A 16,379-nucleotide genomic window follows, 5' to 3' on the forward strand; every position below is an offset into this window, starting at 1 on the left:
GACAACTATTGGTCCTGCACTCCACAAATCTGGCCTTTTTAGAAGTGGCAAGAAGAAAGCCATTGTTAAAAGTAAGCCATAAAAAGTCCCATATGTAGTTTGCGAGAAGCTACGTGGGGGACACAGAAAATATGTAGAAGGTGGTCCTCTGGTCACACGAGACCAAAATTATTATTTTTTGGCCTAAGGGCCCTTTCACACCAGCGGACGAACGGTCCGCTTTTCATAAGTCCGTTTACGGATTTACAATGGTTCCCTATGGGATCACAGCCATTAGCGGATGGAGCATCCGCTAACGTCCTTAATCACCCGCCTCCGTCAGGATCCGGTTTTTCAGACGGAAGAAAACCCTATTTTTCTTCCGTCTGACGGATCGGATAAATACGGACAGACGATCCGTATTCATCCGATTCCCCATAGGGGAGAGCGGAGGAGAGACAGGGCGGTCTCTGCACTGTGTGCGGGGTCCGCCGACAGCTCAGCGGGGATTAACGGAGGAATCCCTGCTGAGCCAAACGGGCTAACGGATCAATACGGATCCGCTCCGTGTGAAAGAGCCCTTTAAAGCAAAAAAAGACTGTATATGGCCAAAAACTAAACACTGCACATAACCCAAAACACACCATGCCCACCATGAAACATGGTGATGGTAGCATCATGTTCTGGGGATGCTTTTCTTTAACAGGGAAGCTGGTCAGAGTTGATGGGAAGATGGATGGACCTAAATATAGGGCAATCTTGGAAGAAAACCTGTTAGAGTCTGCAAAAGACTTGACTGGGGCCAAGGTTCACTTTCCAGCAGGACAACGACCCTAAACATTCAGCCAAAGCTACAATGGAACGGTTTAGATAAAAATATATTCATCTATCAGAATGGCCCAGTCAAAGTTCAGCCCTAAATTCAATTGAGAATCTGTGGCAAGACTTGAAAATTGCACACTTCATCCAATCTAAAGAGCTCAAGGCTGGGTTCACACTGGTACGACACGACAGTCGTACCACTTTGGATCCGACTTCGATCCCTGACAATACCAGGCACTGTGTGGTATAAATCTTGAGGGGGGAGTTTTTTTTTTATTTTAAACGGCATGGGTACTTCATGATCAGACTTCAGAAAAAAAAAAAAGTAGTGCAGGAACTACGTTGAAGTCAGCACGACTTAAAGTCGTGCCAATATGAATGGTAGTGATTGAAAATCATGGAGAATGACTTTTCATGCGATTTTGCAGTACAAAATCATGGGACAAGTCGTATAAGTGTGAAAGGGGTCTAAAAAAGTTTTTCTTTTTCCTTAAAAAAAAAAAAAAAAATTGCGTTTGAAAAACTGCTACACAAAATATTACTGTATGAAAAAAAAAAAATGATAAGACTGATGCAAACTATCTTTTTTTTTTTTTAAAGTGACCTAAAGCGACTCGAGCGGAAGTTCTCCTCTTCCCCGCCCCAACAATCTTCTGGGACACGTCACAGGTCCCTGAACATTGCCTGGTGATTGAAGAGGTGTAGCGCGAAACGCACCATGCCCAGCTATGAAGCTGCAAGCTGTCACAACCGGGTGCCCACACTTGTGATGCCAGCACTGGGGAGAAAACCGAGAGTTCAGGTGGCCGCATCACTGGATCGTGGGACAGGCGAGTGTGTTTATTAGAAGTCAGCAGCTACACTTTTTGTAGCTGCTGACTTAACACAAAAACGTCTGGAACTCCGCTTTATCTTACGAAACGAATCTTCCACACGTGTGAAAGGGGCCCAACAGTGCTTTCAAGTGCAGTTCTTAAGGTGGTCACTACTGTCTCCCTTTATTTTGTAAAGTGCTACACAAACTGTTGTTGGCACTATATAAATTCTGTACAATATTATTTCAACACACTTTTTTTATTTAAATACAGTAAAACCTTGGATTGCAAGCATAATTCTTTCCGAAAGCATGCTTGTAATCCAAAGCACTTGTATATCCCATAAGAAAAAATGGAAACTCAAATGATTCGTTCCACAACAATTTATTCATAAGTCCTTCAGTTTTTTAGTCCATATAAAAAGATTATAGGAATGTGATATGTTGTGTAACCATAAAATGTCCATCCACAGATGGCAGCTCCCCAAGGAGATTAGCAAAATCCAGCAGGATATAAAAGAGAAGAGAGGCACCTCTAAGTGTAGCAATATGGTTAAATTTAATGAAGGTACAACATTTAGCAACTCGCATGGTTGATTAAAAGAGGCACATCTAAGTATCCGGGGGAAAAGCTGTCCACCTCGCCACTGGCTCTCACCGCCGTCAGTCTGCAATCGTGACTGGGAAGACTACCTTGCAGTAAAGCGATCTGAAAGCGAGGCTTGAACCTGCTCATGGAAGGGATGACATCAATGGCAGTGAAGAGAATGGTCTATGTGGACAGCTTTACCCCAGATGCCTGCATACTTGGATGTGTCAGTTTTAATCATAAACCATGTGAGTTTCTAAATGTTGTACCTTCATTTAAATGTAACCGTATTGCTACTCTTAGAGGCGCCTCTTCTCCATTTTATACTCTGTTGTGACATGACGCAACTCTTATAAAGACATCGCTTGTATAACAAGTCAAAATTTATTAAAAAAATGTGCTAGTCTTGCAAAAACGCTCTCAAACCAAGGTTTTACTGTACCAATAAACTAGGCAGTGCAAAGACTTTTTTAAACAATCCATACCACTTCTATCCAAAATCTGGTAGGCCCTTGCAGTATACAGATGTGCGAGACTGGCTTTACATTTTCCAAAAATAGGGCCTGTCAAAGACTTTCCATGTTAAGTGTGTGTAAGCCGCTATTACACTTTCCTACCTAAACTACCTGTTGAAATGCTGTTTGGCAGGGATGAAAGAGGCTATAGTTTAAAAGCTGTAGCTGTACTGTACATGCATAAACCCATGAAGAAACAGTCCTATTTGCCCCCCTACTCAAAGAGTGGTCAGTAAATGCTTGGATTGCCATTATGTCAGATTTAGCCAAAGCACTTTTTTCAGTCAAGGCACCCTTTTAAATTATAAACAGTCTCAAAGAACGCCCATTCAAATTTTTACATTACACTGCAACAGTTACACACATAGGATAACATTAGAGGCAATTAATTTATCAAAAGCAAATGCACCTTTGCACACTGGCACTGACTAGCATTCCAGCTCATCTCTTCTTCCTCAGTTTTGCTCGACAGCTCAGCTAATCTGACCCCAATCTGATGGACTGGATCAGGGGAGGGGCAAATAAGGATGCTGTACAGCTGACAGACATCCTCATCAACTGATGTTATTGGTTGTTAGAATGCCAGCGGCTAGAAGGTCGTAATGGTGTACAATGAAAATCAGTGGCTTTGTGTAACTAAAAGGCAGGCTTGATCCACCCGCTGGCTTGTATACAATTTCTGGGCAATTTGCCAAAGCACCCCTTAAAAAACACCAGAATGTCGAAAAAAGCTCCCCCAGTGTGCAGACTGCTTAAAACTTTACTATTTTCAAGTTGCAAACAGTCATCTACATAGAGGGGGGGGGCAGCCTAAGACTCTTCTACTAATACAGGAAAATGACTGGACTTTACTGCATCTCTCAAAGCATTGACACAAAGTCAAACGATCTCTACAAGGACACACTTTTTGCAGGCCTAATCACATTCTCTGCTTTACAGATCACTAGAGGGGGGAATTTACATATCTCAACAATAAAATAATTTAATTATGGGACAGCAAAAAAAAAAAAAAAAAAAAAAAAAGAAAAAACCCCCACACACTTTCTAGTGTGACAATAATGTAAAATTGTTACTGAATAGTTACTGTACTCTTAAATGTGTGTGTATCTCACACACAAAGAATATTTTCTACGTACCACTGTAAGGTTGCGAATATCTTCCATCACCCTTGGCCAAAACGACTGCAAGCTTTGCTGTGCATCAGAGTTCCCTGCACCAAACCCCCCATCTGTAGACATGTTCAGACCTGAGAAAAAGAAAACGGAGCAAAAATCAAAAGATTTAAAAAACACACAACTAAGTATTAAATTGGCTAAAGGTGCAGAATATCCACTGAGATTGCCTTGTGTAACCAGCATTAACTAAATGGCCTGCACTACGCAGTTCTGCAGCCTCATGTTTATCTGCAATGCACTATAGAAAACCGAACAAAGGATTAATTGAGAGAGGGGCTCTCTGTGCATGAGTGAGAAATATGTGCACTAGTATATAGCAAACAAGAACTCATTTACAGAAAGTTGACAAAAGCAATGTGACAAGGCCCTGCATGTCCTCAAACATTTAAAGGAAAAAAAAAAAAAAACAAACACACACACACACACCTAAGATTTTGTGAGAAACTCCACATTGCTTCAGATGCTGGGAAAAAAAATACAAAAATGATCGGTTACCTAAAAACGTTGCTAAACATCCAATGAAAAGAAGAGCCCTGTAGCAGACTTGCTTGTAGAGAGATTTAAAGTAATTGACATACATTTTAAGAACATCAAAGCTTTACATTTTTACCTGCACTGTGCAAAGGTTTTGCACAGGGCAGCCCGATTCTTCTCTTTTTGGGTCCCCTGCCAACATTCCTGGCTCTTACACTTCGGCAAGTGCCCCCATAGAAAGTCACTTTCTATAGTGACTCATGCAGGCTCACTCCTGAGCCACCCTGCCTGCGTCTATTGACACAGACAACGTAGCTCAGCTCCGCCCCAATGTTCCCTTGTCACAGAGTTTGATTGACAGTAGGAGGAGCCAATGGGTGCAGCATTGATCTGATGCTGCATCTTCCCCCCCCACTGCCTCTACACTGAGAACTGAGCAATCAAACACTGCTTATCACTCAGTTTTCCCTTCTGCTCCAACCCAAAAGTAGAGGTTCTGCCCTTTTTAATACTCCCCAAAGATTGGTAGGTGATCAAAGCGAAGGTCTCCTCACCCCTTCCCATCACAGGTCCCAGAATGCGGCCGAACCTTTAACAAATTACAGCGCTGCTTGCACAGCAAGTGGCCAACTGTGCAGCTGCAAGGAGTCGCAGCTGGCTGCCCAAAGTTAAGATGCTGGCGCTGGGCACTGAAGACGGACTTAGGCGAGCACAGAGCTGGATCCCTGGGTAGGAGAGTGTTTATTAAAAATAAGCAGCTAAATGTTTTTGTAGATGCCGACTTGTCACATACCTGACTGAAGCTCCTCTTTAAAAACATGACTGGTCGATATGGTTCACACTTGTTTTCATAAAAATCACTAACTACGGTGTTTCCCAGACCGAGTTGAACAGCCTGGAGTTACTAAACACCTTCCACCATCCTGTTTTATTTGTAGCCACAAAAAAGTGATCAGAGTCTAAATATATCATGTGTGTTCTCTTTCAAGTATTAACAAAACCTTTAAACAGCTCCTGACATATGCCAAATGTACTTGCTGCTATGAATCATAGAGCATGCAGCTAAATTTGGCTCCACGCTGCGAGTTTTGGATTCTGCAGTTGTAAAACTGCAAGAAGTAAATCAGATCCCTGAACGTTCAACACAGTGACTCAATCCCAGCTTCCACTGGTCAGAAACAAAACCGTATGGTGTACACTGTACTAGCAAGAAGAAATCAATGAGTACAAGTCTATAAAAGCAAATTTTATGGAGTGAAAGATACAACCGCATTAGGCTTGCCCCCTGGATTCATCCCATCTGCAATGGTATTATAAAGACCAGTTTTTATCTTGTGTCCTCTGCTATATATGGCAATTATGATCTGTTATCTATGAAGGACTATTGTGATAAAACTTTGGCTACAATCTAGTTCAAGGATTATCAACCTCATGCACGCGTGCGTGTCCAACAATCTGTATTATTACTGGCAAACAGGGAAAATGGTCACTTTTTCCTGCCAGTAACAGGAAGAGTTTGCCAATAATAAAAAAAAATCTGTGACACGTATTAACACGTATTTGCGCGTTTGCACACATCGTTGTCCGACGTTTTTGAACTTTGTCGTTTATTTTAGCCAATAGGAAAATTGCTCATCTCTTGCATTATTTGTTGCCATGTTTTTTATCTTCTTCCTGGGTGAATATTCTATTTCACAGAACAGATTAAAGCGTCAAAACGCCAGTAGAAACGCTTGTTGCGCTAGACGCTTGGATCGAGCGTTTCCATTAGTTTCTATGGGAATACAAACGTTCAAAATGCCCAAATCAGACCGATTCATGTGACAAAAAAGGGTCCAGAACTTGTTTGAGCTTCAGGAGTTTAACTTCAGGCGTTTTGGAGTGGAGATGTGAACCATCTCCATAGAGAATAATGAATTTTTCCCCTCTAGCGTCTTATAGCTTCAGGCTACAAAACGCTCAGGTGTGAATGCAGCCTAAGAGGCTATTCATGCAAACAAGCAGCTCCCATTTCCTCTTGGGCGCCTAGGCGACTCCTCCCCTCTCCCTCCCTGCAATCTCCTGGGACACGGTACATGTCCCAGAAGATTGCCGGGGCACTGAGAAGGCGCATTGCGCACACGGCTGTGTGCGCAATTGCACCCAATTTAGTCTTTAAACTAATCTGGCAATAGTTATTTTAAAGATAATCATGCAGAGGCTTCCCGATTTTGGTGCCCCGAGACATTTATAGAAAAACTCTTGCATAGAAATTCTAATCTGATTTCATGTGGCTGGAACAACATATAGAACTTGCTTACAAGGCCAATTGCCGGACTACAGATGTGCAAACCAAAGTCAAACATGGTGCTTTGAATTTATCAAGACATGCTTATTATAAGGCTGTTTAGTGTCAATTCAGTAAATTTAGGGTGATCTACTTAAACTGAATAAAGGGCCAAGGCTAGTCTCAAACTTCCTTACATAACTTTGCAGCTCAATATTTCAGGAAAAGTTTTAATGCTTGCTCACACTGGCAGCTGGGGGGTGGTAAAACCCCAAGGTTGAGCCACACTCTAACCGCTTTAGCTGCAGAGGCAATGGCTAGGGGTGTACACATATGCCGCAGCTGAGATGCTCTGCTATGCGGCCGCAGCAAGAATTGTACCCAATCTTTGACTCATTCAAAAGAACAGGGCTGCTCTGCAAGCACCCCACAGCAGTGTGCAATGCACGGTTGCATTGCATGAGTGTGGAGTTCAAGAATTATTTTATTCTGCAGGAGCCTAGAAAACATTGCACCCCTGTAATGGTCAGGCTTCTGAAGACAAGCCCTGCAGCTTTTTGCCCATACCGTCATATGGGCTGCCTGTTGAAATCTGCAGGACTTTGAATGAATGACTGAACTCGCTCATCAGTGCTCTTGCAGTTCATTTAGAACTACAAGAGTAGCTGTAATTCATTCACAGAAAACTGAATAGATGGCAGAGCGATGCCTTTTTTAAATTGTGACAGTGGATGCAGCGAGAAGATCCCTGCGCACTCCAACACCAAAGGGGGGTGAGGGGAAACTGGCAGCAGGAGTTGGAACAGGTTACGTGTTCCACCCTAAATATGGGAGTAACACATCTCAAAAGGTTAATACACCCTTTGAAGCAGGCTCAAAAGCTAGTGTTAGAGACCTTATGGCCTTCTATAGAATAAAATGTTGCAAGTTGCCACAGTTACCATTAGGTTAGCTACCAACAAGCTAAAACTTTTTTTCCTGAAAAGGGTAGGTGTGGCTCTCAGATATGTCACCCATGAAGATTTTTTCCCACTGAGGCCCCGTACACACGTCCGAGGAACTCAGTTTTCAGTGTGGAAGCCGCCGAGATCTCGGCGGGCCGACTTTCCTCATTGAACAACGAGGAAATAGAGAACATGTTCTCTATTCGGCCAGACGAGTTCCTCGACGGGTTCCTCGCTGAAAAGTGTACACACGACCAAGTTTCTCGGCAGAATCCAGCTCCGATCGAGTTTCTGGCTGAATTCTGCCGAGAAACTCGGTCGTGTGTATGGGGCCTCAGATTCTTGCAATAGTCAAGTTGTGATGCTCCATTACCGTGCCTGCACCCTTTTCCCTTTCCCCAGTATCATACAACGGAGATCTGTAAAAAAATAAACTAGACTTTTCTCCCCTAGGAGACTGCATTAGGTCAGACACTTGTGGGGCCTTCCAGCTTTGATCTCCAAGAGTTTATCCTAACATTAAAGAATAGCTTCACCATTCATAACATGTTACACCCATAATCAGGGTGTAACATGTAACAGGTTATGAATATACCTGCCCCTGCGCAAACCACGCCGTGACAGCAAACCAGGAATCTTCTCCCTGTGTCCGCTGCCAGTTTTAAAACCAAAACAGAAAAAGTCACTCATTCACAGTACTCTGAATGGAAAACTACAAGGTCCAGCAGCCTTTGCGGCTGTCAACATCAAGTTTTCAATGACTTATGGTGCTGTGATAGTTCATCGAGTCTGTCAGAATGTATACGCTGTGTATGAGCAAGCCAATACACAGACAGATCTGCATGGCACTACTGATCTGCTGAAATGCTTCACAGGCTCCTGCCACAAAAATAAATGCATATTTTACCTGCAAAAAAGATTTTCATAAAATGTTCATATTATATATACATACATACATATATATATATATATATACACACACACACACACAGTATTTGCTGTGCAGCATGTTGGAATTTTTTTTTTTTGTCGTTCTTCAGAAGCCGAAAAACGTTGTGAAGCCCACACACGATCATTTTAAATGACGTTTTTAAAAATGTCATTTTTTTTCATGCCGAAAAACGACCGTGTGTACGCGGCATCAGTAGCCTGCTCTGATTGGCTTTGAGAGGCATGGGCTGATGATGTTCCAGCCTCTGCCAATCCAAGCAGGCTTTGTATTCATTACTAGAATACATTGCTCGCCGTGATTGGCTCCAGCAAGTATGAAGAAGAATTTGGCTCTAGAAGGAAGAAATATGAAGCGTCAGAAGCTTTAGAAGGGGGGGGGGGGGGGGGTCGTCTTATACGGTGAGTACAGGCAAAAAAACCAAAAAACTGTAAAATTAGGGGGGGTCGTCTTATACGCTCGGTCGCCTTATACACCGGCAATATATATATATATATATATATATATATATATATATATATATATACACACACACACACATACATACACACACATACATACATACATACATACATACATATATATATATATATATACATATACACACACACACACATATATATATATATACACACTTATCATTTAAGTAAACTACATAAACTGGTAAAACACCTAGAAGTAAAGCATGCACAATTACAATGACTGAGGAATAAAAATTCATAAACTTGCAAAAGCATAGTTGTGATGGCATTACCTTAACCATGCCTATTTACCACGCTTAAATATAAATTACTTTATCTAAGGAAATTAACTTCTGGCGATACTGATGCACAATTCAAGAGCAGATTACTGTGAAGATTAGGCCTAATCTTGTGGAAATTGGTAGTGAAAAGTGCTACCAAAGCTGATCACAGTCAGCTTGTCTACTTAAAGCGGTAGTTCACCCTGACCCACATGATGTTACCATCGAGACAGGCATTGTAGCGCGAGCTACAGTATGCCTGTCCCGATTTTTTTAACCCCGTACTCACCTCGTAGTCGTCCATCGTAGATTCCGGCTCCCGCGGGGAATGGGCGTGCCTATGGAGAGGGAGGATGATTGACGGCCGGCCCTGGCACGTCACTCTCCCCGAAGACAGCCGGAGTAGGTCTCGGCTCTTCACGGCGCGTGCGCACAGGCTATGCGCACGCGTCGTGAAGACCAAGCCTATTTCGGCTATTTCCGGAGAAGCGTGACGCGCCAGAGCCGGCCGTCAATCATCCTCCGTCTCCAGAGGCACGCCCATTCCCCGGTATCTTCGATGGACGACTACAAGGTGAGTATGGGGGGAAAAAATTCGGGACAGGCATACTGTAGCTCGCGCTACAGTGCCTGATTTAAAGGTAAAAGAAAAAAAAATTTTTTTTTTCCTGTCGATAGGGTGAACCCCCGCTTTAAGAGACCAGTTCAGTCACATACCACATCTGTCAATGACTACGGTCCTCATAAGACTAAAAATGTCATTCTGTTTTGAAAGTTAAAGCATTTGTAACCCATAAAAAATATATAAATAAAAATGTTCCTTTAAAGCAGTGGTTCTCAACCTTCTTGTGCTGTGACCCCTTGATAAAAATTTCCCAATTTGTGGGGACCCCCAAAAGTAAAATTATTTTCGTAGTGTAGGTTGTCCGCACCCAAGGCAAGACAAGAAATTTTTTATCTCTCTCTATCCTAATTTCTTCTTGTCCCCCCCCCCCCCCCCATCCCATCCCATCCCGCTCTCTCCCTTTTTCTTTGTTCTTTTCCCTCTCCTTTCCATGTATTCTCTATTTTTATTCCTTCTCTTACTCCTTGGTAGTGGGGGGGGGGGGGGGAGAATGGGAGGAGTGGCAATGCTGGGGGGAGTTCTGATCAGCCAATTAGGTGCTCTTGATCAAGGTCATCTGCTGATCTGAGAGCTGTAGTGGGGACTTTTAATGGCAACTATAATAACATGTAGTGTTACTCACTGTGTCTGACTTTGTGGTGTCTCTTGGCAGTGATACCTATGCTGAAATCAGGATATAGGGCAGGGGTGTCCAAACTTTTTTCAAAGAGGGCCAGATTTGATGAAGTGAACATGCGTGAGGGCCGAACTATTTTGCCTGACATTCTTTGAACCATTAAAATTCGGTCTGTGTTCGTCTGAGCACTAATACACTGCTCAACAAGAATTCGCTTGCCTTTGTGGCTGTGGGGAAGAGATGAGCTTGGGCGTGTTATTTGGATATACTGTATATATTTCTTTTGTGGCCCCAACGAATCCCAGAGCGCTGCTCAGGACTAAGGATGAGCTTGGGGGTGTTATTTGTATATACCGTATTTAATCGGTGTATAACACACACGGGCTTACCATTGCCATAAATGCAGCCTTACCATTGCCATGAATGCAGCCTTACCATTGCAACCAATGCAGCCTGATCGATGCCCATCTGCAGCCTCGGAGGGCAGAGGGAGGGGACGGGACGAGTGCCGACAGATTACAAACAGGAGAATCTCTAGTTTACTCTGTGGCCTCTTTAATACAAAGTCCCGCCTCCTATGATAGACAGAACAGTCGTCCGCTGGCATCCCAGGAGACAGGACTTGCAATAGAGACGCTGCTGAGTAAACAGGAGATTCTCTTCATGTAATCTGACGGCGCTTGTCCTGTCCCCTCCAAGGCAGCGCCAATAAATACAGTATATATCTTTTGTGACCCTGGGGGCCACAAACAATATGTATATGCAAATCCCCAGGGGGGCCACATTAAATCAACAGGGGGGCCGCATTTGGCCCCCGGGCCGGACTTTGGACATGCCTGATATAGGGTCTCCTCCAGCCCCTCCCACTTTACATTCCTCACCAGACAGTTGACCTCTAGTCTCTGCCCCCCAGCCATGCCATGAACTGAATGGGCGGCTGCGATGAGGCTGAGTGGGCGGGCACAGGCTGCACGGACAGCCCGGCTGGGCCGCCGCAAAACGGCTGGGAGTGTGGTGCGGGCTTCAGGAACAGCCCAGGATTCAGTGACCCCTGGCAAATCATCATTTGACCCCTGAGGGGGTCCCGACCCCCAGGTTAAGAACCACTGCATGTTATAAAGCACAGAGATTGTGCTGTGTAATTTGGCCCCCTGCATCACCTGAAATACCTGGCTGATCCTGCTCTCCCCCTTGTAAACTTATAGAATCAGGCAAGGGAAGTGTGTAAAGCGCTCTGGTTTTATCACCAGAGCAATGATCTCACACATACATTACAGTTCCTGTGCCGACTCAACTGGAGCAAGAGATCTTTCCTTCACTGATGACATTTCCCAAAATGCCTAGGCCCTGTCACTTCAGAAACTCCAGAACTGCTTTGCAATTGATAAACCAAAAAAGAGAAGGTCCAGTTGTCTGCCTCCCCCCTCCGCTGCCACATTTGGTATCTTATGTAGGGGGGGGGGGGGGGGGGGGGGAGCAGGTACCTGGTCTGGACAGGTACCTGCTTCCACTTCCGGCTCAGCTCACAGTCCCCCCCCCCCCCCCCCCCCATTCATCTGCAGCAGGCCCATTCTTCACAAAGTGCAACGTGCTTTACACATGCGCAGTTGTCAAGATGGCGGTGTGAGCACCAGATATCCGATTGAAAAACTCTCAGGTGAGGACACAGCTGGACCCGTGGACAGGCAAGTGCCCCAATATTAACCGCTTAAGGACCGCCACATGCCCATTTACTTCGACAGAATGGCACGGACAGGAATATGGGCGTACAGGTATGTCCCCTTTAAGATGCCGCAGTGTGGTCTTGCGCCGCCAGAGAGCTCCGTGAGCCCAACCGTGGGTCCCGGGGATATCCGCGATCGTCTCAGGGAGAGAGAGCAGGGAGATGCTAATGTAAACAAGCATCTCCACACTCTGCCTAGTGACAATGACACCGATCTCCATGTAATAAAAACCACCAAAAGAAAGCTCTATTTGTGGGAGAAAAAAAAAAAGTAAATTTTATTTGGGAGCCACGTCGCACGACCGCCGAATCGCAAAAAACGGCCTGGTCTTTGACCAGCGAAATGGTCCCGGGCTGAAGTGGTTAACTGTCAGCAGCTACAGTATTTAGCTGCCGACTTAATTCTTAATGAAAAAGCCAGGAGCTCCTCTTTAGGGCCAGTTCATACCATAGAAACGCAGACCGGATGCACGTTTGATGCATTCAAGTAAATTTTTGGTGCAGTGCATTTTCCCCCCCTTTTTCTTAACCTTAAGGACTTGTGTGTTTCAATGTGTTTTGGTGCATTTTACAGCGTTCCAATACAGTCCAGTGGAGGGGAAAAAAAAGCATGTTCTACTTTTTTTCTGAAACACACTGAAACTGCAAGCACTGGTGTGAACTATGCCATTGATAATCCATATAATTACTTTATGCGTTTTTAATGCAGAAAAAAAAAACGCACTGGACTGCATGTGATGTGTACTGGCCCTTAAAGTATGCGTGTACTCTTTTCTGTTAAAGGAGTTCTCTGACCTAAAACTTTTAACCCCCGCTGTGCCCGGGCTGTAAAACTATACAAAATAAACTCTCACTTACCTGCCTACGATCCCCCGTTGTTCCGATATCGCCGTCCCGTTCTCCGGTCCCGGTCTCTTCTGCTTCCTGTGTGTCGGTGACTCATAATGCGCTCAGCCTATCAGCGGCCGCAGCAATGTCCCGTCGCGGCCGCTGATAGGCTGAGCGCACTATGAGTCACCGACACACAGGAAGCGGAAGAGACCGGGACGGCGATATCGGAACAACGGGGGATCGTAGGCAGGTAAGTGAAAGTTTATTTTGTATAGTTTTACAGCCCGGGCACAGCGGGGGTTAAAAGTTTTAGGTCAGAGAACTCAGAGTACTGTTTTAGGCAGATGGTAAAAAATGCTGTAAAAGAAAAATTCTTTTAGAAGCAGAAGTGTTAATAGTGTATATTTTTTATCAATAAACAATATGGAAAGTAAATGTAACGAAAGCAATATTTGGTGTGACCACCATTTGCCTTCATCCAGCATCAATTCTTCTAGGTACACTTGCAGTTTCTGAAGGAATTCGGCATGTAGAACTAACCACAGATCTTCTGTGGATGTAGGCTTCCTCAAATCCTTCCGTCTCTTAATGTAACACGAGACAGACTCAGTGATGTTAAGATTGGGGCTCTGTGGGAGCAAAACCATCACTTCCAGGACTCCTTGTTCTTCTTTACACTGAAGATAGTGGATGACACCAACTGTATGTTTGGGGGCATTGTCTTGCTGTAGACTAAATATGGAGCCAATCACACTCTTCCCTGATGGTATGGCATGATGGATAAGGATCTTTCTGCAAATGTCAGCATTGAGGACACCATTAATCCTGACCAAATCTCCAACACTATTTGCAGAATTCCAGCCCAAACTTGCAAGGAACCTCCACCATGCTTCACTGTTGCCTGCAGATTGTCATTGTTGTACAGCTCTCCAGCCCTTGGCAAACTGCCATTTGCTACTGGCAAATTCTTCAACATTTTACTACTCAGTCCACAGCACCCGCTGCCATTTTTCTGTACCCCAGTTCCTAGGTTTTCGTGCGTTGTTCATGGAAAAAAGGCTAAGCGACGCAATTGGTTTTGTTATTTGATAAATACACTATTAACCACTTGCCTTCCGGAAAATTAACCCCCTTCATGCCCAGGTAACGCTGTACATAAATGGAGCTTTCTTTTGGTGGCATTTGATCACCTCTGGGCTTTGCATTTTTTGGGTTAAACAAAAAGGGGGGGGGATATATATATTTTTACTTTCTGCAAAAGAAAATAGATATCCAATAATAAATAAAAAAAAAACTGAATTTTAGGCAAATATGTATTCTACTGCATATTTTTGGTAAGAAAATAATTCCAAAAAGTATATTATAATCACACACACACACACACACACACAATGGCAGCGATCAGCAACTTATAGCGGGACTGCGATATTGCGGCAGGCAATCTGACACTTTGTGGTAACTAATGACACCAACAGTGATCGGTGCTATAAATATGCACTGTCACTGTACTAATGACATTGGCTGGGAAGGGGTTAAACATTTAGGGTGATCAAAGGGTTAAACGTGTGCCTAACCAGTGTTTTTTGTACTGTGTGCGCGTTGTTTTTACTGAGGAATGTGCTGGATTTTATTCCCCGCTTTGCGGGGAAACAAAATCCACCACATCCCTGCTGACATAAACTAGCTCTACCTTGTTTACATAGGCAGAGCTCTGTTCTGTGTCTCTTCTCACTGATCAGCTGTGGTGGCAGACATCCACTGGGCAACACCCGCTGATCGGCATGTACTGTGACTAACCGCAGCACATACTAAGTACGTGATCTGGCGCAGGAGAGACACTAGACCACCGTACTCCTACGCGGGGCAGTTGGCAAGCAACACATTTCTAAAAAGCATTTTTAATTTACTGCATTTTTTCCATACCTGCCCAAGACATTTGCACAGTACTGTGTCAGCGCTATACAAGTACCTGAAATGAAAAAATAAATAAAAAACAAAATAAAAATTTAATTATATCCCAAAACACAATTTACGCAGCACTTAAGAGATATATAGAGCTTACAATCTAAAAAAGGTCCCTAACTCACATACTAGGGCCAATTTAGAAGGGAACCAATTAATCTACCAGGATGTCTTTGTGGCGTGGGAGGAAACCAGAGTACCCGCAGGAAACCCAGGCAGGCACACTTCAGGTAGTGCCGTGGTTGGGATTCGAACCAATGACCCTAGTGCTGCCCGCCATAAGTACTAACCACTTAACCACTGTGCTGCCCACAACAAATGGATATGTGGGGAGTATCCGTAGAAGGCAGAGAAATAGCAGTACATTGACCTTCCTAGTGAAGAGCTGTGCAGGGGGGCTTGTTAGCAGTTCTGGCCATTGGAGGACAGGAAGACTGAGCTCCCAGAAAACAGAATACGTTGGGATGGATGTACCTCATGCCTAGCATGGTCAGTTTGAAATAGGAAAGCAGATCACCAGATATTTCACACAAAGGAAACAATTCAAAGGAGATAGAATACTTTTTAACACAAGTACAAAATCAATAGGCACGTAACAGGAATATGAAATGTTGAGGTAACAAACGTTTTAAAATGGATGGGGATGACGTCAAGGGGCACCATCCAGAACACCATGGACTTTTATTTTAGAATAAGCAGTTTGCAGCTTCCTTGAAATTTTTTTTTTTTTAAAAACTACTCCAAGTTCACACACAGTGGATACTTTAATATTCTTATTTCCTTCTATGTACCTAGAAAGCTTGCTTACTCCACTACATTGCTGCCTCTCATTCCCCATAAGGATTCCAAGTCAAATAGGCCCTTTAACCTGATCTGTGATAACCAGCTTCACCCAGCCCCTCCTTTCTGACCCAGCTCCACTGAAGTCTAGGGTACTTATGATGCTGGCCCCACAAGTTGCAAAATCCCTTGAAAAACAGTCTCTCTCTACCCAAACAATAAAACCACTGCATCTTGGGATACTTAGTCCCAGAACAGTGGTGAATGTCAATGTCGCATGTGCTGCAGATTTTCTCAAATAGCCAGACATGAAGGGCACTGCAGTGGGCACCTGACCACAATTTTATATTTTAAAGATATATGGAGACTGCAGGTCAAAGAAATATAGCGCAGTCATGGGGTGGGCGTTACTGAGGCCAATAGAAGATTGCATGCTGGAGTTGGACCCCAAGGGCTTATTGCACTACTACGTTTTAAAAAAATTGGGCCCTCTTAACATGCATTGTTATGCTTGAATGCCTTCTTGTACATTTTAAACTATGTGTGCATTATAAACACCCATTGAAGCACATA

At 43.9% G+C, this 16,379-nt stretch overlaps 1 protein-coding gene across 4 annotated transcripts in view; it reads right to left on the reverse strand.

The window, feature by feature from the left end:
* Positions 1–16,379, reverse strand: part of NFYC (nuclear transcription factor Y subunit gamma) — an 89,875-nt gene that overhangs the window by 37,753 nt on the left and 35,743 nt on the right. For 2 of the 4 annotated variants that reach the window (XM_040337093.1, XM_040337094.1), the window contains exons 2-3: positions 14,988–15,033; positions 3,856–3,965 (exon numbers count right to left, since the gene is read on the reverse strand). In XM_040337093.1, the coding sequence (XP_040193027.1) occupies positions 3,856–3,965; positions 14,988–15,000 (123 nt within the window). In that variant the 5' untranslated portion in view covers positions 15,001–15,033. The remainder of the gene's footprint in view (positions 1–3,855; positions 3,966–14,987; positions 15,034–16,379) is intronic. The other 2 variants (XM_040337095.1, XM_040337096.1) reach the window with 1 other exon arrangement.

The sequence above is a fragment of the Rana temporaria genome, chromosome 2 (assembly GCF_905171775.1).
Source record: "Rana temporaria chromosome 2, aRanTem1.1, whole genome shotgun sequence".
Classification (NCBI taxonomy): Eukaryota; Metazoa; Chordata; class Amphibia; order Anura; family Ranidae; genus Rana; species Rana temporaria.